This window comes from Labrus bergylta, chromosome 16, assembly GCF_963930695.1.
Source record: "Labrus bergylta chromosome 16, fLabBer1.1, whole genome shotgun sequence".
Lineage (NCBI taxonomy): Eukaryota > Metazoa > Chordata > Actinopteri > Labriformes > Labridae > Labrus > Labrus bergylta.
In genome coordinates this window covers 14,166,782-14,193,981 of record NC_089210.1, presented here as the reverse complement: position 1 = coordinate 14,193,981, position 27,200 = coordinate 14,166,782, and the positions used below count along the sequence as shown (strand labels likewise).

At 40.9% G+C, this 27,200-nt stretch overlaps 1 protein-coding gene across 16 annotated transcripts in view; it reads left to right on the top strand.

Moving 5' to 3' along the window:
- nfixb (nuclear factor I/Xb) overlaps positions 1 to 27,200 on the top strand; it is a 129,650-nt gene that overhangs the window by 33,975 nt on the left and 68,475 nt on the right. For 7 of the 16 annotated variants that reach the window (XM_020650473.3, XM_020650475.3, XM_065964453.1 and 4 more), the window contains one exon: positions 8,642 to 9,173. In XM_020650473.3, the coding sequence (XP_020506129.1) occupies positions 8,642 to 9,173 (532 nt within the window). Of the gene's footprint in view, positions 1 to 6,830; positions 7,889 to 7,933; positions 8,146 to 8,641; positions 9,174 to 27,200 lie in introns of those variants that run through there. The other 9 variants (XM_020650474.3, XM_020650482.3, XM_065964452.1 and 6 more) reach the window with 8 other exon arrangements.

The following is a 27,200-nucleotide window of genomic DNA, read 5'->3' as shown; positions in this document are numbered from 1 at the left end:
GTATTATTGATGGTGGTGTCAGGTGTCACACACAACTCATGACGTTACAAGTCTCCTCTAGTGCAGCAGAAGTGTTTGCAGTGGAGCGTTTACCTTCAAACAGGCAACAAACACAGACGTTCTGCTCGAGCGCGCTGCTCGTCTCCGGTTTGAAACGCAGTCATTTTGTTTCTTCTTCCAACAGTGTTGTGAAAGGCTGACTTTGGCATTTCACACTCATCTCTTTGAATAGAGGAGCAAAGCCCTACAGCTTCGTTAAGCGGCAAGTTAACACATGAACCTGAAGATCCCTTTCATTTCAGGCGGTGTTGAAAACCTAATGCCGAACGTGAAGGGATCTTTACATAAGCGGGTTTGGTGTTACATCCCTTTGCTTTGAGCCTGTTGATAAATCAATGCACTTGTTATTCTCTGTGATGCATGTCAACCACACTGTGTAGATCAAAGTGTAAGCCATATAAAGTAAAGGCCACCCTGCACTGGCTGCTTACATGCAGTTAAAATGATATACCTCACTTCTAGTATGATGTGTCACCAAGCTACTTGTGAAAAATATATCACCTTCTATCCAACCAAAATAGGAACGCAGGATCAAACTGAATTTATTTGATAAATAGATTAAGACCAAGTGCACCATGTATCGATTACAGTGCTGATTTTTTATCAGGCTACAAAATAAACACCCGACAAATACTGCCTAAGTTTGTCTACTAGACCTTTCACATTGTCAGGATTCATAATAGGATCTTGGTCCAGGAAATTGCATTAATGGACTGGTGTGTTTTCCATGAGCCTTAAATATTAGACTTCAATCTTTAGAGATAAGACAACAAAAAGGGCACATTTTCTAAGTTTCACTGTTACTCGGTCTGTAATGGCAGCAGGGTGAGCAGCAGTCATCTGTTAGCTGGCACAGTGAGAAAACACTCAGTCAAGGCTGTTGTGGTTCTGAGTTGGCCTGCCCAGGCACGGCCAATCGCTCACGTGCTGACACACACACACACACACACACACACACACACACACACACACACACACACACACACACACACACACACACACACACACACACGTTAGTGAGACACAAGGGCGGTTCCTTCATCCAAAGGCAAATATTTTCTAGACATCTGCAATTGGCTTGGGGTGGAGGGAAGCTGTTTTCTCAGTGTGTGTGTGTGTGTGTGTGTGTGTGTGTGTGTGTGTGTGTGTGTGTGTGTGTGAGTGAGTGAAAAAGCAGCGAGTAACACCTTGACTTTTTAAGCTTAGTCCAGCACAAGCGTGACACCAGCAGAGTAATGATCCATCTCATAAACGTCATGATGCTTTGTTAAGTCTGGATGATATATGTATGTCAGTGTGTTGCTGTACTCCTCCCATCCCACTCATCAATACTGATATCTTCAACCAAGATGATCAACGTGTCTCAACATGATCTGAGGAACAAATATTGTTTAATAAACTCTCAAAAGAGAATCAAAAGAAAAGCCTGAAGTAATCTGTTACACCTTGTTCTCTTCCTTCTCAGAGCATAATGTGTGATTCTTTTGTTTCATGTTGGCGCACACAGAATTGAATTTTCTCAAGTAAATTCATGTCTGTGTTGCAGGTTGATTTGCAGTGCACGAGTCATTTCTTTCTGCAGTAACCTTTAAGGTTAAGTAAGGCCTCTATCTCAAAAAGTAATGCGATATTGAGGTTCATAAATTTAAGTGAGTTGCAGGAGCTCCTAAGCCACAGGACCAAAAGAGCCCAGTTGGTTTTGCAGTGCAGCCAGGCAGCCGAACTCCTTTGTGGGGATGGAATGTGGCGTGCGTGCCTCTTCCTCAGCTTGGTGCCCCCCACTCCACCCCACACGGCCAACCCCAGGCACGTTAGCACGCAGCCACCACAAATTGCTTGCAGATTTTTCACACGTAGTAATGTGTTGGTTTGTAAACGCTGAGAAGTGCAACCAGCGTAGGGATGCTAAGCTTGTGGATCTTTACGCATCATTTAGTCGCTGCAGTAACAGGACGTGTGGTCTGATCTCAGGGAAGCCTCCGGGGGAACCCCCCACCCCCAGGCCATCTTAAAAGTATATTATCCTGTATCCCTCCCCTAACTGCAAATGAATCACAGGAAAGATAACTGTGTGTGATAACTATAGAAGGTCACACAACAACTGCTGTGGCGTCTTCTGTTTTCAGTAACAAACATAGTGAGTTAAAAAAGACAATTTTTCTAGATAATTAGGATACAGGAATCCACGAAACACCCCTGCAATCTTCTGATGGTACATTGTATGAAATATAGTATTTCACCGACTCAATGTACACAAATCTGTCTACTCTGCAGCATCCTGCACTATTAAGCAAATTATTGAATCCCTGCACTTCCCCTTGGCCACCTTGTCCCTCTCCTCCCTGGCTGTGTGTCACCAGTTTCAGCCCGGGGGGTCAGAGAGAGCTGGTGTCAGGCTCTGTCCAGGGTCAGGGACACTCAGCTGGGCAGGAGAGGACAGAGCCCAGCCCCATGCACCAGCACAGAGCCACATTAATGAAGGGCCAGAGGCTGGGAGGCCCTCGGGTTGTGCCGAGCGCGCTTTAATTGGTCTGATGAGATGCAGCATGGCCCCGGCAAGGTCAAGTTCCACAGGACGGAGCAGGACAAAGCAGAAACGAGAGTCCATGCTGCAGGGCATTGTGGGTCAGAGCAGAAGACGCTTTAAGTTGGTAGAGCTTTTTTTTTTCCAACTAAAACATATTTATCATAGATTATAATGAATGAATAATCTATTTTGGCTTTCTTAGGGTTTCATTCAAAGGGTTTGAATTAATTAGAGGGGGAATTTAAATTCTGGTTGAAGCACAAAATATTCTCAAAAGGAATTGAGGTGAGAAGTAAATAATGCATCATACTGTGCCAGAGTTTTGATTATTTGGCTTATAGATTTTTCTTCTGAACGGAGCTAACTACCACCATTATTTGCTGGAAGGTCAAGGTTGCCTGATGAAAAGGGACAATTTTTACTTTCGTAGCACTCAATTGATGCTCCTCCATGCACTTTTATTAAAGGCAATACTTCTTAAACATGCAGACTGACCTCCTGCTGGCTTATTGTCTTATTGATACCTTTTGTTCGTATTTAGTATTGTCATATAATGGAAATACCGGAGAAAATAATGTCTTATATACCATAGACGGTCTGATGATTGACAATCTGTCATTCATGTATCTGCAGGAGTGTTCTGCATTTGATTGTTTTAAAATTCAACGTAATTCAATGTTAGTAAACCGTTATCTAATATTAATTATTTTTCTTTGTCTACCTAAACATCACATCAAAAGATAAATTGATATAGTCTATGTTTTCAGAAGCACAATAGGAAGAATTGTGTTTATTTTTATTTTTTTCTAATGCAAGTTCATTAAAGAAAGCCAGAACTAAAATATGTTATTTTTTTATTTTTAAATACCTGCTGTGGTCGTCCAACTAGAGCTGGAAATCTAAAGGGCTTCACTAATGAATCAAACTCTGGAGTTTTTCAAAGTAAAGAGCCTTTTCTCTCCTCGCTGAAAGAGTTAATCTGAAGTTGGCAGCCAACTCCACAGTCTCGGTCAGACGTGCAGAGAATTGGAAAATAAAGGGCTTCAAAATGATTTCTTTTGTCTCGTCATGGACTGTTGAAATTCAGCAGAGGGTTTTCTGGGTAGCACATTTTGTAAAGTGAAATCGAAGCTTTTGCGGAGAAAAGGTGATTTTGTGGTGCGTGCTTCAATTGTGATCTTTGAATAGGCTCATAATATAAAATAAAAACCATCAAAACACATATTTTATATTCCAGGGCAAGATCGGAACAGAGCTTTGAGATCATGATAAAAAAATATTTATTTTTTTACACACGAATGAATAAATTATTGAGGATGTTTCATATCTGGAGCTTTTTACCAGGTTATGGATTATTTACCGGGGACTGCTTGATTTTAATAATGTTCAGTTCACTCTAACGGAGCATAAACTAAGTTTTGCATCTCCTCTTTCTGTGTGAATTGACGTCTGATTTTAGTCGCCAAATCTAACTGTGCCGGTGCCAGTCCGTCGTTTAAAAAACTTCTTTTTTTTCCACATCCAGCCTATTAACAGCCTATATTCATGGAAGACTTTATTTGTGATGTCACTATAATCAAGTTTTTTAAGTGCCCTCTCTCTCTTTTTTTGAAGAGAGAGAGAGAGAGAGAGAGAGAGAGAGAGAGAGAGATAGCCTACAGGAAAAAGAAAAAGAGGGTGAAAGTGATGGCGCATTTTTAATTGATTTGGGTGAGTTTTTGCGCCTTGTTTATTCAATCTTGATGATAATGTAGGTAAAGCCTAATTGTTAAAAATGGTGGTGTGGAATAATACGTTTCTTTTAAATCGTGTTGATCCAGTAGAGTAGGCTGAACAGCCAATGAACAGAGATATATATTCGTTATTATTAGTTTATTTGTATTTCCAGGTATGAAATGACTTATAATGCATCATTCAGGTTGGTGAAGCAACAGTTTATTTTCTGGGGCTTTTAAAGTGAAGGTGAGATGACAGCGGAAGCTCGTGCTGAACACTGATTGTTTGAAGATATTAGAAAACACCGCTTACTGCGAATGACGACTGAGAGCTACAGGCCAAGCTTATTAAGCCTTTTGTTTAGTTTCGAGGTAAGGAGATAAAGCCAGAGACACTCCCCATGATATGTTTATGTCGGTTGTTTGGCCTACTTTTTAAAACGTTGTGTCGCATTAAATATGTAGACCTCGTGTGACGCAGTAGATTATTCAGACATCTTCATCTCACTCACGGAGAGCGTTTGAGTGACAGTTTTTCTCCCTATAGATTAGTAAATTATCTGCGAACACTTATTCTTGGAAACCTATATAAACTATGAAAATAAACTTTATTTTTCTTAGAATAGCTGGCTAAGGAAATTTACTTGCACCCCCCCCCCAGTCAATTTCCGGTGACATATGAATGGTGATCGTTAATTAAACAATTAAACAATTAAACAATTAATTGATTAAACAGACGTTTAATTTCTACTGAAAAGCAGAAAAGGGGATTCAAATTGAAGTGCCAGTTCATTTTTTTCTGCAGGTGTTGACAGAAACATGTTTCACTTTGACGCCACACACATGCATTATAAAAGCACAATGACATGTGTGGACCCCCCCCCCCTTTGCTGCTTTTGGTGCTTTATCTTAAAGTGCGTCACACGTTGGCATCGATCAAACACTATTAAACCTTCACTGTTTTAACAGATGAAGGGTGGGAGTCTGTTTCATTAGGCTGATGTTTATGACTCGAAGATGGAGTGAGGCTGGAGGCCGTGATGTTTATTAAAGGGATAATTATGGTATTGAGTGTGTTTGTCTGTTAGCATCATGCAAACTGACATGTTAAATAGAGCTTCAGTAACCTCGGCCATTATTCTAAAGCTGTAAAAAAAAACAGTGTCATTATTGGTTCACACTTTAAGTAACTTTCACAAATGACAAAGTCAGGATTCAAGTCTTCACAATCCAGGGGCTCAGACCAACAGTTGTTCCCAATTTCTGCTGGGAATGAATATCATGATTAGAATTAGAATGAGCTCTCTCCTGTGTGTTCATTTTAGCTGTAAAATGCCTAAAAGTTGGATGTTATCTTATCATTTTCAAGTGTCCATGGTGTTTGTGTAGGTTCTTCTCACTCATCCGGATCATGGTAAATTCGAAGCTCGATCCAAAGGCATCTGGACTTGTGGATCTTGAAGCTCTTCAGCCTCGTCCAGTTGCCTTTGGATCGAGCTTCGAAGTGTCCATGGGAATTCTTTTTTAATTGCTTGTTTTTTTCTGTAGGTCACAGATATTAATTTTACATTATGCATTGCAAAGGACAGCGTAAAATCCCCATTTCTGAGAGTATTGGGCCCGGGAAGTGTTTTGCACTGCTTGAAAGATGATTGAAACAATTAGTCTCCCGTTGAAATTCTTGCAGGTTCTTTGGATCGACTCTTTTAATTGACTAAAGGGTTCAGCTCCACATGTTTCTTGCAGATGCATTTGTTGGGTTTTGTTGTATTCAATAGATTTTGTTGCCTTGGATTTCATCCTTGGCAGAAATGTGGATTACGTAAACAGCACAGAATTTTTCCATGTCTTTTTAGTTTTTTTTTTTTTTTTGGAGTCACAAAACTCCTCTTGTGGTCGGTCTATGATTCAGCAGCTCTTGTGCCCTTAGTCTGTCTGAAGCAGGTGCTACCCTGAATGCCATGCTTCACAATAAAGCAACATGGCAGCCAATGTTGGCATTGTCGACATACACCGAACACCAAATGCTCCCAGAAGGTTCAGTGGGAAGGTGCAGAGCTAATTTTGGGATGGGGATTTCATGGGATACACTCTCGCTGACCATTTATCTTGTAGTTTCAGCGCTGTTCATTACAGCAGAGGCAGATTCTGCGTCCTCCCCCTTTAAATTCTGTAATCATTTCTTTATTTAGCATCATCTCGTCATTGATTTGTGTGCGTGCAATCAGAGGAGTGTGGCTGCCTGGGTTTGTTTCTCCCTCTTTGTTTTGCTGTGGTAAACCCATGAGCAGCTGCTGGTGGTGGGGTCTGGAGGGATTCTGAAGCTGTGTGTCCTCTCTGTGCCATCCTCTGCCAAGGTGGCATTATGCAAGCACGGAGAAGGGTAGAGAGAGACAGAGGAGCGCAGGGGAGGGCGGGGGACGAGGGATACGAGGTGATGGCGGCCATAGTAAAGATGGAGGCGGGCTGAGGGCTGTGGGGATTGGTGCAGGAGAAGACTTGCTCCCCTGAACTTTGCCTCCGTGTCAGAGTGGAACTTGTCGATTTGGCAAATTGTGCAGCGTCGGACAAGGCTGCTCGCTCTCTTACACTCCCACCTGCTCCCTCCTGCTCTATCTCTCTCTCTTTCTCTCTCTCTTTCCTGCTCGCTCTGTTCCTCTCCCTCTCTTTGCCACCACAGCCCCCCCTCTCCTCTTCTCTTTTCCCTCCCTTCCAGCTCTTGAAGCTAACGCATTGGCTGGGCTACAGGCATCTTGTTGCCAAATAGGTGGGCCCTACTCGTGTTGGCAAAGACTCAAGCAATGGTTAGGGAAAGAACGTGGAGAGGACGAGAGACGGCGAGCGAGAAACAGAAAGAGAAAGAGAGAGAGTTGGAGAGAAAAGGGGAAAAAAGAAGCAGCACTTGGCTTTGCCAGCGGTCGTATGCGCTCGTCCAACATTGATTCGGCTCTCTATTTTTTTTTCTCTTTATTCTCTGCTCTGCTCTCCCTGGCCCCCCCATCTGTGTGTGTGTGTGTGTGTGTGTGTGTGTGTGTGTGAGTCTTGCGCCGGGCCCAGGGATCAGAACAGACACCACTACCAATTACACTTTGCCAAGGATTTTTTTTTTTTTGCTTCAAGGTTCATTTTTTTTTTTTTTTTGGGAATCCGTAAAGGATTGTTTACTTTAAGTGCATCTTTTCCCGAAGTTCTTTTTCTCTATAACAGTGATTCTGTTAATATATCACATTTTTATTTTTTGTTACAAGTTTAAAATTTTAGTTTCTCCCTCTTTTTTTTTTTTTTTCCAAAGAGCTGTTGGCAGTCGTCCTGCGGCATTGAATTTTGTCGCTCCTTAAATCTTTTTTTTTTGTTGTTTTTTTTTAACTTTGGCCCACTGTTTTTAGTGAGCAGCGTATTCTGCTAATTATTTTCTTTTTACAACCCCCTCCCTAAGTTTTTTTTTTTTCATCTGCTAATTCTCAACAGCCTGCCAAAGCAGCTCTTGCTTTACATTGGGGAGCTCGGGAGGAAAAAAACTGGTGCAGGAGATTTTTTTTTTTTCACTTTAAAAGCTGTGCCAAATTTATGATGAGAGTGCAAAATGGTAACTACCAGGCCGTCTGTCTTCCTCTAGCTGTGTGGTTTTCTGTGGTGATTTCTTTCTGCCTTCAGTTTGTTGTGGAAATGTGAGTCTGGTTGGAGCTCCCTTGCATGGTAGAGCAGATAGGAAATGGTATGGCTGATCTTTTAGCTGCACATTTCAACAGTGGTCTTGTGGCGGCAAAGCTTGGCGGTGGTGACCCTGGCACAGGAACGCTGTGGCGAGATCTGGGCTTTGTTGCCCAGAGATATGTAGTGAAGGTATTATGGTTCAGCAGAATAACTTTTCCTTTACAGAAAAGCAGCGGGAGTGCAACTTGGCTCAGCTTTCTAGTTGCTTTTTGATTTCAGTTCATTTATTTTGCATGTGTTATCTTGAATGCCTTTTTATTAAGTCAATATTTAAAAAAAGGTTTTAGATCTAACAGTTAAGTTAATTTCTTTAAATTGCTGTTTAATTATTTTTTTAATCTGTATGGTATTGATAAAACATTTTTGACATTTTTCTCTGAAAACTTATAATTTTAATTACTTCAAAATAATTAATCATTCAAATGAATATGTAATTTGATTCTAATTAATTGTATAATTGTAATTAATATTTACTTATTACAAAAATGTTATCAGTTATTTTTTAAATATTTTATGACTTTTTAAGTATCTCTGTATAACAACGTTCCGATGGTTTTCATGCTTCTGGATAAATTATGAGCCTGTTTTTTGCCTTCTGACATGACGCCTTTCTCTCTTGTCACAGGATGAATTTCATCCCTTCATTGAGGCCCTCCTCCCCCATGTACGTGCCTTCTCCTACACCTGGTTCAACCTGCAGGCCCGTAAGCGCAAGTACTTCAAGAAGCACGAAAAGAGGATGACCAAGGATGAAGAGCGTGCAGTGAAGGATGAGCTGTTGGGAGAGAAGCCGGAGATCAAGCAGAAGTGGGCCTCGCGTCTGCTGGCAAAGCTGCGCAAGGACATCCGGCCTGAGTTCCGTGAGGACTTTGTGCTCACCATCACAGGGAAGAAGCCCCCCTGCTGCGTCCTGTCAAACCCTGACCAGAAAGGCAAGATCCGACGAATCGACTGCCTCCGCCAGGCTGACAAGGTGTGGCGGCTGGACCTAGTGATGGTCATCCTGTTCAAAGGCAGCCCCCTGGAGAGCACGGATGGAGAGCGGCTGGTCAAGTCGCCCCAGTGCTCCAACCATGGCCTGTGTGTCCAGCCGCACCACATTGGAGTGACGGTCAAGGAGCTGGACCTCTACCTGGCCTACTTCGTCCACACACCAGGTATGTTGTTAGATTCTACACAAGCATCCATCATTACAACTTTTTACATTTATACGTCCACAGGGCATTATGTCATGTGCGACACACACCTTGGCATGTGAGTCACAGATTAGATGCTGCCTTTCACCATGTACCCAGCTGAGTCTGTGCCAGGCTTTGATAAATCCAAACAGGACAGATAGCACTCATGTCTTGACATTTAAAAGGAAAGTCTGCACAGTGTAATCTCTAAAAAATGTCTTTCAGAGGGATGTTTCTATCTGGTTTAAAGAGATTCTGAGAGTTTGACAGTCAGGCTTTAAACCCATGTTTACCTAGAGATATGTTTGCGTTGGTACATTTGTTCAAGTATTTGTGTGCAAATTTGTCTAAATCCAAATGTGCATGTTTTCCAGTGCCATCTGTAAACAAAAGCATCTGCAAACCTGTTTATCTGTGTGTGCATGCATGTGCATACGTGTGTTTGTGTGAAGCAGTTTGTCACATGTCTGTAATCCATGTGTGTGTTATTTTGAGATTGGTGTGTATCAGTAGCAGTGTGATGTGTTTCCGTGAGGTCTTTTGTGTTGTGGTCTAAAGAGTGCAGTGACAGCTGGAACAGTCCCAGGTAGTTTAGTTAGCAGGGAAAGTCAGCCTGTCTGCAGCCTCAGCCACCTCAGCTTTACACCACTCTGCACACACACTCACACACACACACACACACACACACACACACACACACACACACAAACACACACACACTTACAAGTGGACACACAACTCGTTGTTTACCAGATTGTATCAATCTCTCACACAAAGTGTTTCTCTGTATCTGTTTTTATAAAATGATATTTACTTTATTCAGCGCATGTGCTTCTTATGTGGCCAAATATATTTTAGAAGGATGTGTATTCAAACTCAGATGTATTTTTCTTGGAAGTCTGTTTGACAAATGTCTGTTGGACTAAATAAACTCACAGGATCATTAAAAAAAATATATTGATATCAATTTAATTTCATACTTTATTTAGTACTTTTGTATGTTTTTTTTTAATAAGCAAGTCTAATTTGCTTCAAGATAGTAATACATTTTTGATAAATAATTATTACAAATGTTGTATTAGCTCCTCCCCTTTAAAAACCTTTCTCTTTTGAAAAACAAGGAGTTTTTTCCAATGGTTATTAAAATGTATTTCTATAATTCTAAATGTTTTTATTACTGAAGTGTTACTTAAATAAACAGAATTATGATTCAAATAAAACTCCTCTTTTTAAATGATAAACAAATAGCATTCAGAGCTTTGGAGATCTGACTATCTTAACATTCATGTAAAATTGGTTAGAAGATATCTTTAAATAAAAAAAATTGAACACAACTATTGATAGATCCTCACTGATATTACAAGGGTATTCAGACAGCCACTCAGATGTGTACATGTGTATGTTCTCTATATGAGCTCTTACTGTCGTTCAGGATCATAATCATAATTTAAGCTCAGCTTTGTCTCAAGTCTAAGCAGCATTAATTCAAGATTCATTAGAGTGCTGGTATTTTTTCTCAATGTTTAGCTACTTTGCAGATACAGGCTTGTTCTGTGTTTCCGTAATTTAGGTGTTTGCAGTTGGAGTCAGACGTACTTCTCTTCACACAGTCACAGAGCTTTTCTCTGCCCTTTACTATTATCCTTTGTCTCTGACCACAGACTGGCATACAGTTACAGGACCTTAATTCTCCTCCTTGGCAGGGAGGTGCAACACTCCTCTGTGATAGAGTACCCCTTGCCAGGCTCCTTTCAGCCCAGTGTGTAACTCTGCTTGAGTTTGCGGGGCCTCCATGAGCGTTCCTTCCTGTTCCAGAATGTGCCGTGGCGAACCACGGCTCAGATTAGCTCCCAGCGCAGCCTGGTGCCCCTCCGAGTAAAGCCTTTTTTTTACTCTGTGCCAGATTCCAGCAGCCAATCATCCCCTGTAAATACACTGGGCCAGCCCTCATCTTAATGAATTGTGTTTTTTTGTATACGTATATTGTTATTTAGTACAATATTGCTCTTAAGTCAAGAGCACACTATTCCCTTAATTGAATATAAGCATTTTTTATGATTGCAAGATGCATGTGTTCGAGAGGAAATTGCGTCCATTTTTGTTGTCATGTCCAAGTAAGCTTTGTGCATTTAAAGCTGTATCTTCTCACGTCAACTGCTGTGAGAGGCAGAGTGCTTTCTTTTTCTGATCCTGCTCAGCGTTTTCACAGAAACCTGAAAGGCATTTTGCACATCACTTTTCATGTACGCCTAGAATGGAAAGGGGAAGACATTCAGAAACATTTCAAGTGAAAACATCCTATTGTATCAGCTGGAATTGCTCTGTTTTTCTGAGGCTGACTGGGGTTAACCAGAGTTTACAGAGGACAGACACGCTGTGGCTCCATTCTAACCTTTAGGGTGGCAGCGTTACAGTTGTATTCTTAGCTCCTCATTCCAGGGTGTCTGTGTCTTGCGGAAGCTATCAGTTGCCAGGCCTGATGATTGGACCACAGTCGTCTTGCCCTCCCTTCCCTGCCGCGGTGTTTCAGTTCTCTTGTCCCACTGATGTCACTGTCGCCAGCTGCAGGGAGGGGGGGCTCTACTTTCAAGCGGCGTGATTGACAGAACATGAGATACACACTCCCCCTTCTCCTTCTCACACTAACCCCCTCCTCTGTTTCTGCTTGCCTACAGTACAGTATGTGTCCCTGCTTTTGTCCAGTTATAGACTTGGGCCCTTCTAGACGAGGCAGTGAAAGCTGGGACAGATCACAGCCGCTGTTCTTAGATCTGCGCTTCTGCTATACAGCTGCAAAGAAGAGTTCCTCTGCAAAGAAAAGAGCATTTTTCTTTTGACAATTACCTGGCTGCACACACAGATCATGATATTATCATTGCACACTGATGAGTCGACTACAAAAGTGGTTCATATTCCTTACATTTATTCCGGTGCATCTGATGGTAATGATAACTATAATGGCTCAGGGATGTGAAGGATGTGAAGGAGATAGAGGGTGAAAGAGAGGAAGGATCCTATCTAATCATTGATTCCATTTCTTTCTTCTTTTTTTTTTAAACTCTGGTTTGCCAGTTGGGTACTGAAGTCCTTTCTCCTCGAGAGACTCCTTGATCAGTTCATGTTGTTAGGGCATTATGGGCCATAATCCCTTGTCTAATGAAGCACAGTCATCAGAAAGCTCACACAGTTCCAGCATTGGTCATGATTTCAACTCAAGCTGACTCATTCAGCTTTTACTGCTGAGGCTGGTAGGATAAAAATGTGTTTTTTTCTGAGTTTTAGTCTCGATATCTGCTCTCTGAGCTGAAGGCAGACCGACCAGAGGGCCAGGTCAAACAGCAAACTGGTTGTGTGTGCCAGACTGTACTGTATCTCCATTCTGCTATGGTGCTGCTAAGATGTTCATTTATGCATCAATGTGTCTACTGTGTGTAGTCTTGCTGTTACAAATGGCCATGAGACTTTATAATAGAGGCGAACAAAGAGAGGAATCGACAGGGAGACAGACAGCCAGACTGAGAGACTTAACGCCTTCACGTCACGCTAATCCATCAAACACATCTTATCTGCTATGCCCAGTATCCTGAGCTTCAAATGGAGGTAAAGCTATCAGATGCAGTTACATAATGAAAAAGAGACCAATCAAGACGAAGTGGAGTTTTGTCTTTATACTCACCGGCATGAATATGGCACTGTGGTAGCAGAAAATGTGCGATAAGAGTGAGAGTGTAGCTGCAATAATTTGTCTGTACAGTCAAGCAATGTGGTCCTGTCAGTTATTAAGTGTATAGAGAAGAAAAGATGAGAGAAACATAATGATTCAAAAGTAGAAATAAAACCTCTTCTTTTGCTTAACAGTGAGTGGTGTATAACAACAATTTCTGGAGGGAATGCAAAATTTGTACTCCAATGTTCTGGCACTGGTCCGTAACCCGGGCCGACAGAGAAACGGAGAGTGTCGGCACCGAGGGAGCCACATGGTGTGAAAAACACTGCTGGCCCCGACACTTTAAACGGAAACTTTCTTATGCTTTGTTGGTCATTTGAAATAATGTGCCCAATGAAGTTTGAGCTTCAACAAGCTTCCCTCTCATGGAGGACAGCATCAGTGACACTGTGGTGTTTTAAATATGCACCAAGGCACAGGGGCCTCCAACGATCCAACATTACCCATTTTAAGAGCCCCCAGTTTTTCCAGTGTCTATTTTGGCAGCGAGTGTATCATAGAGGGAGGGGATGAGAAAAGAAAACTGCACTGCAAGAGTGTAGGGAAAATGCTAGTGAACAGTTTATTCCATTGTGATCACGGCCTTGAAATAAATCGGTGAAGAGAAGGGAACAGAACACCAACATACGAGTGGCCCCGATCTTCTGACCTCCTTTTAACCGATCTCTCAAAACTTTCCTTTACTCCTAAGGTCCGACTTTCTAGCAGCTCTTTGGGCTTGGTAGCAGGCCAACTGCTCCAAATTCACTGTAATTATCCAGTTTAGTGAATAATACTCGGAGAGATACACAAAAGACTGAGTATATGATTGAATTAAGCCTAATTTTGAAACAAAGGTCAGGTCTTAGCTTTGCAAATAGAAAAATGCCTTGTACCAGAAAGTGCCTATTGTGGGGAACATGGATTAGCTTTATTTCCTAATTTCACTGTACAGTGATTTTTAATTATTTTGTGTAATTAAGGAGAATAAATACATGTTATGGTGTCTTTCAGCAATTTAGCAGCTCAACTTGTATCTCTATTTTTTTTATACTTGCTTAGCAAAGGGTACATTTAACAAATACAGTTTATATTTTTCTCAAGACAATTAATAACTATATAACATAAATTAAAACTGGCATTAGTAAATTCAGTAAACACATGAAATTAAATTAACATAAAATAAATAGCTGTAGTCATTTAATTGCAGTCTTGATTGTATTTTCTTCCTTAAAAAAAAAAGAGTGACACTAGATTACAGCACATTTTTCCTCTTGTTTTATTTATGTATAATTTGTGGTCTGGTTTCTCTGTGTGGATTAGCATGACCGGTCATCTCTCTCCCTGTACAGGTGCCAGACCTGAAATCTGTCTGTCCCCTAAAAAACATACGTGTGTGCGCACAAGAGGGGTGGCTTGGCTTCTCAGCCGCTTTAGCCGAGGGGAAAAGAGCAGGAGGAGAGGAGAGGAGAGGAGGAGGAAGTATATGATTCTAAAGGAGAGGAAAAAGAGAGCGTCTGGGCCGCTTCCCAGCAAGCCAGATTCTGATCAGTCCGCTTCGCGCCTTGTTCCCTCGGCCCAGTGGAGCAGAGCGCGGCGAGGTTGCCCTGTAATTGGGACAGCGCTTTCCATACGGAAAACAGGACCGCAACACCAAGACACCGTTGAGCACAGAGCCCCAGTCTCTGTGTGAAATTTTGTTTTTTATTCAAAACCCTCTCAAAAGCAAAAATTAACAATGATACATTAACAAAATCCTTCCACATAAAAACACCCCAAATAAAAATCCTTGAAATGAAGACTGAAAATGAACAGATGAATTAATATCTCCTTTTGATTCTTCACATGCCTTATTTATTTTCTCATTTAATGATAATGAATGTCTATCAACGCTGTTTGGATGATACTGAGTGCTGATATAAAGTAAAAAGAAAAGCGTAGAATAAAGATGATGCAAAAAGCCTCGCTGAAACAAAGAGAGAGGGAGGGCAGATATTCAGGCTTGTGGGGCTGGTTGGCAGCATTTGGCACCCAAAGCTGCAGCTCTGTTTAGAAGGTGCCAGCTTTTCAAACTGACACAGTCTCTGCCAACGTCACTCCTTCTGATCCTTTCTTTCTCTCTCATTTTAACATTTTCCCCCGTATCCTTGTTTTCAGTTACCACGTCTTCCCCTCTGAGCGTCCCTTTACGCCCCTGCCACCACTCCTAGGGCTGCTTTTCACTGCGGGTGCCCGGAAAGCGAACGCACAACGTAATACACTCGGATCTTATTTTGTCGAGATGTGGCTGAGTAAAATTGCCACCCTGTGACCTGCCATAATTTGTTCATTTTCTTTTATTTCCTTCATTCAAAACGTTTTCCGCTGATTTTTAGCGAAGCCAATATTGTTAGTCAGTGTAATGGTTTCGGCTCTGGATTCAGGTCCAAAACAAAATGGAGGATAAAGCGCTGCTCCTCTCCAATCAGAGGAGAGAGCCATGTGAAAAAATTGTCAGTGGTAAATAAACAATGCTGATTTGTTTCTCGCTGTATGTGAGTACACTTTTTGTCTTCGCATGTTTCTCATTGCATCTTTGTCAGTATTTAGGACTGCAGAGGAAATGAGGAACGTATATTTTGTACGTCGTTCAGGACACAACTGGAGGCCCCTCTCAAACACAAGACCCCGGTGCTGTAAATGATTGGAGAAAGCATTAAACGCCGGGTGTTGGGTGGATGGAATTACTCAATAATGATCAGAAAATTAGAGCCATTATTGAGGGAGAGTAAACAGGCCTCTCAAAGTGTGAAAGGCCCCTATTCAGCCGGGACCAGGAGCAGGACTCTTTTCTCCCTTTCATAAGTCCACCCATGGCCTTGAGAGTCCCACTTTTGTTCTATTAAATAACAGAGTGAATATATATGAGGTTACAGGAGAGGGGGTCCTGTTCTTGGTGCTAAGCATAGAAATAAAGCTTCTGACTGGCTTTTATTTTGTTTGCGTATTGTAAAGATTTGTTAAGCTTTTTCAGATTTTTATTCTTGTGAATTTTAATCCGACTAACATCATCTTAAATGTGCTTGGATGTCTACAAATGCACCTGCGTGTCTAACACAGTGCTTTCTCCAAAGCCTGCACCCTGAGAGCCGATAGTCAAGGGAAGGTGGGTGTAGCTAGGCGCTAATTTCCACTTGCTTCCGTGTTTGTTAGTGCAAATGTTCTAATTAATGGGAGATGGATAAATAAATCAAGTCGCCATGTCTCTGAGCAGCTGAACAGCAAATTCGGAGCTCAGACAGGGACAAAGAAATGAAGAGAGGGATTTACACTTTGAACGAGCTGCTGGAGAGAATAAAGGAGACTGTGTTTGGTGGCACTGTAGTCTGCCTCTTTGCACTCAGGTTAGAATGATTTGATAAAAATAACTACCGGAAACACATTTCTCTGTTGCTGTTTGTGTGCTAACTACAGTTAATTCTTTTATAGTTAAAATATTATATTTTGAAAGGCTGACTTAAATGGCACAAAAACATTTTCCTATAACTTTTTCTTCCCCTTCTATCACAGTTGATTTGGCCATTTCACAGCATCGTAGCTTCACTTAGCTCAGAGTCATACTTTGGTCTTCATTCAGGTGTCCCTCCTTCACACCTACTCTAAAGACTCTCTCCAGGGCAGGGCTTCATCCAGCTCTGGGCTCCTGCTCAAATAAAAAAAAAAAAAAATAATAAAAAATCACCTGACACCTCCGCTCAGTTTCTCCGTCTGTTTGCTTTTTCATATGGCCGGCCAGCTCCATTTCACGGGTATAATTTTGTGAAAGTAACATTCTCATTATACCCGTCAACTGTCAGTGCTCAACTCGATCGTCTGTTATTTCAAACTCATTTGAATTCTTATTGGCAGCTTCAATGATTACATTTCATAAAAGATAGAAAAACAACAGTTGTTTTTTCCCTTCCTCCCTAGTGAGCAATAGAAATATGGAAAAATTATGGGAAAAGAAGATTATAATTACATTGTTTGTTTGGGTTGATTTATCAAAACAACACATTTCCAATATCATATTTTAGTTGTATTCATTTATATGGTCATGTCCTGGATGAGACTCGCATTCCGTATCAGCAGGAAACTGCTCTGTTTTGCGTAAACGGCCCTACTCTTTCTGTGCGTTGGCTAGCTTTCTAAAAATGCAGTTGAATAGAGTGTTGCCATGGCTACACAGCTTTGTTTTTTTGTTGTTGTTTAAACTCAGTGTACCTTACCTGGGTGATGTCCAAGGAGTGTCAGTGACTGGCCTGGTTGGCACTGTGAGGGGCAAAGCAGTGTTGTTCTGTTTCCGTGGCACTCCGGCCCACTATGTGGGTAACCAGAGCGCAGAGCTCTGCCAGAGGAATCCACTCAAATCTCTCTCTCTCTCTCTCTCTCTCTATAGAGGGCATCCCCACGCTTATGCATATGGATAAGCAGAAACCTTAACAGTTAATGATCAGGACTGTGCATGAACAAAGTAACATTACAGGTAGCTGCTATGGATTTAATGCAAGTCGGGAAGTTAGGGGTTATTGCAGTCAGAGTGTGTATAGCTTCAAAGACATTTAAATTCCTTTGAGGAAAAGGAGGATATTAGATTTTCTTGGCGTTATTTCTGGATATATATAACACTTGTCATTGGATGCAGACCAAGTGAGACATATGAAAATGTCAAACAGTAATTTTAGAGCAGATTTTCCCCTTAATGTTATTCACACATTTTGTCTGCTTAATTCTGTCCAGTGGGCTTACTCATGAATTGTATCCTGTGCGAAGCTCTGAGGACCCTTTGAGATGGCAGCTCGGATAACTTTGGCAATTTAAAAAGAATTGAAGTCTGTGATACAAAGGGGCCCCCTCTGCAGGGACACTGAATGTTTTTTTTTATATTGAGACTGGCTTTACATCCTTGTTATAGCTGTCACATTGAATGAATAATACGGTAATAACAACTTTTCTGAGCCAACCAAATATTTTCTGCTTCAAGGATTGCACACTTTTTTTTCCCTTTTTTTTTGTCATTTATAGCTTCTTCTTGCCCCATAGCCTTCATCTGCGGCTCTGATTTTTGACCGAAATACAGGAATTTAGTATTCATCTCTTGCATATGTCTTTGTGTATTATTCAACATTATGCTGTAATGCATCCAGGAAGACGTATGTTATGACAATTTATGCAAAACAGAAATGATATGAAACAAACTCTTTTCCATAAACATAGAAGTGATTTATATTTTGCAAACTGTTATAATTTATTGACAGGAGCATGCTTTTATTTTTCAAATGCATTCTGTTTCTCCTCTTGAAAGCTTAAGCGCATGTCCCAGTGGCTCTCTTTAAGTCCATAGGACTGTTTAAGTGTTGTTTGTGTATGGGCTCTAAAAGAGTGTGTGTGTGTGTGTGTGTGTGTGTGCTTCCATGCATATGCTCATGTGGGCCATAGAAGCCGGCCAGTCAACAACAAACGCTGTCTGCTGCAGAGCACATGAGAGTCCTCAATGGACTCAGCCAGCACCTGAACCCCTGTCACACCTGATGCCTGTGGGCCTTGTATGTACACATGAAGAGCAGCAACCGCATTTGAAAACAACATGCAGAAAGTGTAAATGCACTGATATGACCCAGCTATTCTGTGACAGGCATGAGTCCTGGGATTAGTCTGCGGGGTGCGCATGTCACTAAGAGTCGGTAATCAGGGTCCTCCTCACTGGTCATTGACAGGCTGCAATCTGTCACCACAAACCAGAAAGTTCTTAAACCATATATTTCATCTTGAAAGTTCATCACAATCCTATACTGCTCAGATATTATGTGCAGATTTCTTTCAAATTGGGAAATTTATAGGACTGACTATTTCAATTACACCTAATAGAAGATGTTTTCACTGTGTCTGATTTCCCTCTCAGCAGCAGAAATGAAGCTAATCTACTCTTTTATTTGCTCTTCTGCGGAACAGTTGATTCGTGTATTATTAGGCACAGACCACCCTGCTGCTGAGGCCAACTTGAATTTCCATTCTTCTGCCGAGCAGCTTTAATGCAAGGCTCTCCTCCAGCGGTCCAAACATACAGGGGAGCACACACATGGAATAAACGCTTAGACAGAAAGAGAAGCGCGCAAGGCACAGTCCCTCTAAGTGTGTTCTGCTTCAGTGGTGGCAGGAAAGATATTCCAAGCCTGGGTGTTTATTTTAAGAGCTGATGATCTAGAGATGGCCATTAAAAGCAAAGGGCAAACAATTCAAGAGCAGTAAATCTGAGCAGAAGAGACGAGTGGTAGTCAGCAGCCAGGGAGGTAGGGAGAATGGGAGTTCTTTCTGCCACACTCCCTCCAAGAAGATTTTTTTTTTTCTTGAGCTGACTGTGAATCATAGCAATCTGGCTTTTATTCTGCACTTGGATTTTATCTGATAGATTTTTATCTATAAGGTTTTGGTTAAAGAGCATTTCCAATACTTGCTATATTTATTTATTTATTGACTTCATCTGGGTTTCATACTATAGGAAAACTCAGGCTATTCTGATGACTTGTGTTTTTCAGCTTTTTACACTTAAAAGTTTTTTTCTGTTCGATCAACCAAACGATTTTATCTTTGGGCATGAATTCATGCCACACATTTTTTGCAGATACATGGAGAAATTGTTATAATAACAGCCATAAATATCCCAGGAAAACAAAGATGGCCAACTGCTGCTGTTTCACAGACTCTCAGGGAAATAATAATAATAATAATAATAGAAAACCAAAGAAACCATGAGCGTTAACCCTGCATGACCAGTGTCGCATTTAATATTTCTACAACACTTGTAGAGACAAACAGCTAGCAGTTTAGTCTGACTGGATCATACAAGACAAGATACTGTATATCAGTGATTGCTAACCCTAACTGTGGTATTAGCACATATCTAAAGTCATGAATAGTTGGATAAATGTAAAAAATGTACACAAAATAAAGTAATCTAAAGGTAATGGATGAATAGCCAAAATAGTTACCTTAAAATAATGGATTAACAGTTAACACAACTTGCTATAAGTAATAGAAAGTGTTAAAATACCAACAGCGATTTGCCAAATACATATTTGAAACAGTTGATTGATGTCGACTTTGACTGAAGCTGAAATGTTGGCACAGGAACATGTTTTTGGGCTCATGTCCTTTTCACTGTGCATTGCTGAATCTGCTATCTCAGTGAGAAATATTTGATATGTTACACATAACCAGAATAAAAAAAAAACTAGTTCCCTACTTTTAATCTTTTGCCCATATCCTTTTTTATTGGGCTTTAGATGTGTGATGAAGTAATCCTGACATATTTTAAATCCTAATGCAAAATAAACAGAGCCAAATTGAGCACATTCTTTCCCAATACTGATTCATGGAAGTTGTTAAACAAATAATACTCCATTTTCTCTTCCTCTCTTTCCATCTCACATGTGCTCTCAGAGGATTTGTCCTGGCTAGAACTCTTAACTGAAATAGCCTCAAGCACAGAGCTTCTTTTGTGGTCAGGCTTTTTTTTTTTCTATAAGGTGTTTGTGAAAAAGAACAGGCTTTTTCTCTCTTATGCTCAAGTCTCTCCATCCTTCCACTGCTGCCTGTCTGGCTCTTTTGTCCAGGTCTGCTCTGGTAAACAGTCGTGTCCTCCACACACTGTTTATCACACTCGAGAGTGAAACTTTGCTGATTTCATTTTGGACATGCTTTGGTTTTGCTTGGAATGTATTTCATCTGTTCCTTGGCTGAAAAAAAAATGTTTTTGTCCCCCTCATGATATAAACAGAGGTTTCTTCTTATTCGTATTGTATTGTCTGAAAGTGTGACAACACTTCCCATGAATACAGGATCTACAATTTCTCCTTTGTTCATGCATTCACACACACCCTGACAGGTTTAGTCTCATAATTTTAGCCTCCAAAGCACATGATGTTGCTAGATTGTAAGCAGAATGTCAGGCACGCAAAAATCCTTTTTATTCCGTTGTGGAATTTTGAGGGCACGACAAATTTACACACACAGCGTTTACACACAAGTAAAATTAGTCAACAGTAATTATAGCGCAATATAGAGTGAGATTTTAGCCACAGCCTATTTATCTATTAAAAAGACACGATTATCTAGCTCCTAATAGGAAGTGGAATCAATACAATATGGTGTTTTATCGCTAGATCCTTATCTTTGGTGTTTAAAGACCAGAAGCTAAGGTGGTTAATAACATACTTGGCTGGTCTGCAGATTCATCGTATAGCCATTATGCTAACAAGTAATCCAAAGCAAGTATCTCATAAAAAGAAGAGACCTTGTGTCAAGTTTTTTGACTGAGTCGGCAAGGAGGCAAGGAGGAATGAGTGCAAAGATCAATAAAAATAAGGACTTATGCTACACAAAATAATATCTGACCAATTGCAGTTTATTTTCTTTCTACATTTCTTGCTATAAACAGCAGTAGCCACGTTTACTACTCCAAGGAAAAATCTCTAGTTAAACTTCTCACTCTCACTATACACCTGTCACAAGAGATTACAAGGTTGGTAACTACTGTGTTAGGAATACAGCATAAGAAATTATGTTTCAGAATTTGTACAGTTATGTACACATGTAGCGAGTGGAGTGTGAAAGAGCCTAAATTAAAGGCTGCATGTGTTCACTTTGTGCAGTCTGAGTGTTGCTTTGTGGTGTATACAATATATTGTGCATGTGTCCATGTTAAGAATAATGTTACTCGGTCAGCTAAGCCGTATTTTAGCACTGACAGAAGGGCAAACACGCGCCACGTACAAAACACACATACACACTCCCACAGTCAGGCGGACATGTGTTCTGCACAGCCTGTCATTACAGAAGGCTTGATGTGGTCACTGGGTGGCACTGAGGCCTCTTATTATTGTCGTTTTATGACAACTTTCACTCTCTTGCTCTAAACTACTCCCGCCCTCCGACATTCCCTCCCTCTCTCCTCATGCGTATCCTCATCCTGCCCTCACCCCCTCTTCTTTCTACTCCATCTCTCCTCCCTCTGTCCCCGGCCTCTTCCAAATCCTCATCTATTTCTCTTGCCGTTTGCAATGGGACTCCTGTTTGTTTTATTGTGTGTAAATCATCCTGACAATCATTCCAATGGCAAAAGGGGATATATAGAAGTTGTTTTGGTGCAGGGTGGGGTTGGGGGGGCTTGATTGTTTGGTCTCCATTTCATTGCACATGTACTGGAAGATGGAGCTGCTCCAGACATTGTTCCCAGCTATGTTGATTGAGGCTGACAGTTTTTTTTTCTTTTAAACAATTTTTATTCTAAAGAATCTTTACCTGCAGGATGAAATCTAGCCATTACCTGCTGCTGCGTGTGTTCTGAATTTGTTTACATGTAGAGGTCTGCCCTGTAGCGTGAAAATCCACAAAAACAGTTCACCCAGTGAGGGGCCTTATTTTTTAAAGGAACCCCCCCCCCCCCCCCCCCTTTTTTTTTTTACTTTCTACCGCCACCTCCCTGCCTCTGAAATTAATTTTTTGCTTTGAGGATTCTTGGTTTTATGATTTCTTTATTTAAGGGTCTTAATTTATTATTTTATAATTCAAACCAGACCCAGTGAATAAAAAGCCCTCTGTTGCAAGGCAGTACAGTAAAGGGTGATGGAGTTCCTGTTGCTATTACAGACCTCTTTGGAAAAAGAGCAATATAACATTTGGTAATGTTTAAAAGCCAAATTTGTTTAGTGGGAGTTCATGAGACACTGATTTGGGGTGACAGTATCAAATAATCCAGTAAAAGGAGCCAAACGGAGAGAGTTTTATACAAGGAGATTGAGGCTGCAAATTGATATCTATCACACAAACACATAGGGAATGTTTTGCACCTTAATTAACAAGGTCTTTGGGAGTTTGGACCCTGCAGCACAGTTAGTAAATGAGTGAAGTGAGTCACCTTGGGACGGCAACAGGTAAATCCTGTTTAGATCAGCCCCTAGGCACTACTTGTTCCTTAATTTGGCAATGAAAACCTTCCTCCCTCCTCTTTCTCACCCTAATCACCTTCACACCTCTTCCTAATCTTGTGCATGCATTATCTCTTAATTTCTTAACTTGCAACACTCTCTCTTTTATCATTTGTCCCCTTGCTGCTCCTCTAGATGTTTGATAGTCTGCACGGAACTTTTCTCCCCACTGTTGCTAAACAGCATGAGAGGTCAGTCAAGGTGACGAAATGAAGAGCAGCAGGGCGAGGTGACACTGACACTGTTTTGCCAACATACAGTGACACAAGTTGCTTGTGTAGTCAATGAACCATGTTCAGTCATTGGACAAGCTGTCATGTTTTGTTAAAAAGCATATAACTGTGATATTTATTGAAGATTGTCATGCATGAATCTAGCTGCCATTTTGCTAACTAACCTTGCAGTTATCACCAAATTGTCATGTTTTTATGTTGCATAGCGCTCATAATGGATTAATGTTCGGTCTTTACTATTATTACGATTACTATTTCTTTATTTTATTTTTAAGCAAAACAACCTCTCCTTGTATTCCTGGTGTATTGTGTATAGTCTCAGTGAAGAGGAGGCTGCTTTGAATTTGAGACAAGTAGATCTGCTGTACAATTAGGTAGAAATTTCAGCATTTCAACATATATGTATTTATGTTTTATCGCAGACTTTCACACAGAAATTTGTCACAAAAAAGCGTTTATATGTGTATGGTTACTTTGTTTCAAACGGTGCTTTGTCTTTTTGGAAGCCTGCTGTATGCACCCACCCCCCTAACTAAAAAAAAACTAAATTCACAATTGAATTTTGGATTACCAAATGGCTTAATATAATATTGAGAATTGTTGCATCTCTTGTTAATTAACATAGATATTGGCACATTTGAAGTGAGATGGAATCAGACCATAGCCCATCCCTTTTCCCTTACCAGAAAGTTAGCATGAGTCTATAATTATCACCTCTAACTTTGTTAGTGCCTAATTTAATTTTCTTGGAAGCCCTATGAACAACTCTGCTAACAATGCTTTTTGAGCAAAAGATACTGTTCAGCCTGTACAAGTAATTGCACACTTGGTGACACACAGAAGCCCACAGCCCCTAACTGACTGTGCCACTTGGAGCACCAGTGGGGATTTCAACACACTTTCACCAACTACTCATCTCCACTGAGAAGGCATTGAATTGTAATTGCGGAACTTATTTTTGACTGCTATCTTTTAATTTAAGCTGAGCATGACTATACAATTAAAATAATCTTTTAAATTATTAAGTTATTTTAAAGAAGTTGCTGATTGTCAGAAACTTGTTGAAAGCGTTTCATATTTTCAGACATAGTTAAACAACATAATGACTTTATTTCTAATGATTTAAAAGAGAGATACCAATGATCATCATTTCAAAAAATATAAGAGAATCATCGTCTCATGTTTCAGAGTTTACATTGATTTGCTGTGGCAGCTGCAGCAAGCCTGTATTTTTCATTACATGTGCCTGTAGAAACCAGCCAAGCACCAATAGGTTTTCAGCTTTCCTTCCTGATTCATCTGTGCTCCTGGTGTGAGTATAACTTACAGTAGCGTGAAGGGTCTCCTGAGGTCAGGGAGCTGAAATGCACAAAGACATGGGGAATGCTGAAAGTTGGCCAATAAAAACAGGCAGGCCTGGCTCTCCGTCCAAGCAGAGCTGAGCAACCAACATCTAGCCTACCACCATCCTCCTGAGAGGCCCAGGAGCAACCGAAGGCTGCATGATGGGAATTATAGCCTGTAGTGGGTAGAAGTTATAGAGAAATAAACAATCAGAGCAAAGAACTGATGAGAATACCACATCAAGCAGCAAAAGAGATGGATACTTACTCCAGGTGAAGAGACCAAAAGGCAGAAAGTAGAGAGTAAAAATTACATTTAGATCCAAATAAGTTAAACCCTTGGTCCATAACTTCAGGAAATGTGAATTGCAATATAGATTGAACTAAACATTCTTTAAGGGTATGTGATATATCAGTGTTCTGTTGACGTTTTGTTTTTGTTTTTATCAATTTTCAAAAATATGAAATAAACTGAGGTTTACTTCTTTAATTCTTATAGTTTTACACAATGGTTTCATACAGTTCAGAGGCTCCACCTTCACCCACCAAGACTAAAGGTTTACTATGAAACAAAACAGACTTCACAAGGACCGTGCAGGGTCCCCCCCCCCCCCCCCCCCCCTTCTAATCAAGACCATTATAAGCTTCACCCACAGAGGAATGATCCACGAGGCTCAGTTTCCCTCCCCGGCACACATCCATGACAAAAGAGGGCATTTTGGTCCAACACAACTCAGTTGGCTGCATCAAAATGAAGGGAGCAGTTAGGGTTTCACTTACCAAGTCAGAAAAGCAGAGGAAGGGGGAGAGAGAGAGGCAGAAAGCGAAAACAAACACACAGGGTTGTTGAATTATGGGTAAAGACAGCTGAGGCTAACCAGGTTTGGTTTCCACGGTGCAGTAGGGGGCTTATTGAAAAACAAGAAGTCTATGACTCAGTCCTGCTCATATGAAGACTTTCAGGCTGTAGACTTTCTCTCCCCAGAAATTCAACAAAAACACATGCAGCTGAATATAAAGGGGAACACCTTCAAAAACATAAAACCCCAGGGTTCAGTGTGGTCATGAAAATGTTCCACGTATCCTCACTGTTAAGGCCAAAAAGGGAGGAGGTGGGGGTGGAAGGAGGGAAGAGTGAACGAGAGGAGGGATCTGTCTTCACATTTGCTATCAATTTAGGGTACTGAAAATAAGCACCAGGTTTCACTTGAGCTGAGTAGAACACCAGGAATGTTTTTCCATATAAAACTGAGGGAGGGAGGGAGGGAGGGAGAAATCAAGAAAGCTGAGGCTGAGAAGAGAGTGGGAAAAAGAGTGATACAAGGTTAAGAAAAGGGGTTAAAATTGCAGAAGATTGCTCTTCAAAAGCACCTTGGTTCCAGATGTGAAGCTGTCCGTTGTAGTTTGACAGCTTTAAAGGGCAGATGTGAGACATTTTGTTAGTCATTGTAACCTGGATGACCCTTTTATTAAGGACAGATTGACAGTTTAATTGAACCCTAAAGTGTGTTTAGTGTGTGATTATGGAGATGAAAAGTTGAAAGGGGTGCAAATATTTCTGAAAGCATGTAAAAGCATACATGTTTATGCCCAACTGTGTACAAACAACGATCACCCACACACAGATGTGAAAGACTTTTAGTGAAGTGTGCTCTGCACAGTTGCAGCCTTATTTGTGTGTGACGGTGTCGGTTACTTGGCTCGTTGATGAACAGAGACTCCCCACGGGCTCTGACCAGGCACAGCAGATGCAGGAGGTTATCTTTACAGTAGACAATCAATACTTGTGAATAATGTGAGCCTCACTATTTCAGCTTGTGAGACAGACTAAATGGATATTGCCAGTCAGATTTACTTTTTTTTACAGGCATTGCACAGTTTATGAAACCTGCAGAGATTTAGAAATACCTGTCATTTATTGATTCACAGAGAATCCTCCTGCAGAAGTCAGGTTGTGTAATGTGCATATGGCAAAAGGTGAGGCCAAAATGACTTGTACTTGTTGAATATAAGTTAGTAGGAATCAAGCAATATTTTTTTCAGAAAGCATTATCAAACATCAAGAAACCAACAAAAGCTGAAAGTCATAGGTAAAAAAAAAACAAGTGTAAATAAAACATTCAAAAATGTTGCTAAAGGAAAAGCCAACCTAAATGTTGACAGTTTTTCATATGAAATAAAACAATTCCAATAATAGTCTCTGTCCTCAAAACCATCCGGTTGGAAATTCCACTCAAGTGAACACATCTGGAACACGGCGAGCGGTGTGAAGATGTGGTGTTTTGTCTGACAGGCTGTGGGGATTCATCAGATGAAAAAGGTTTGGGATTGAGTGTCGTAGTTTACTAACGATGAAAACATAACTTTCAAGAAGTCTTTCGCGAAGGCAGATTAATATACAGGCGGTCAGCAGTTTGTATACATGAGGTTGTGTGCTACAGCGGGCGTCTTTCACAAACGAGTTAGACTCCAGCAACAATTTTAAGTCAAGTGGTTGACCCTCTAACAAAGCTCCTTCACCCAGCTCTTCCCACCAACAAAATGCTGCTCTTACGCTGATAGAAACAGTTGATAAAGACTCTGAGTAGAGACAAGGAGGGAGTTAAAGAGAGAAAAAGCGAGAGGGGAGAAAAGGGGGGTAAGAGACGGACCAGATGTGTCTTTTGTTTAGATTTGAACGGAGCGGAAAGGAAGGGTGTAGGAGTTAGAAGGCAAACTCG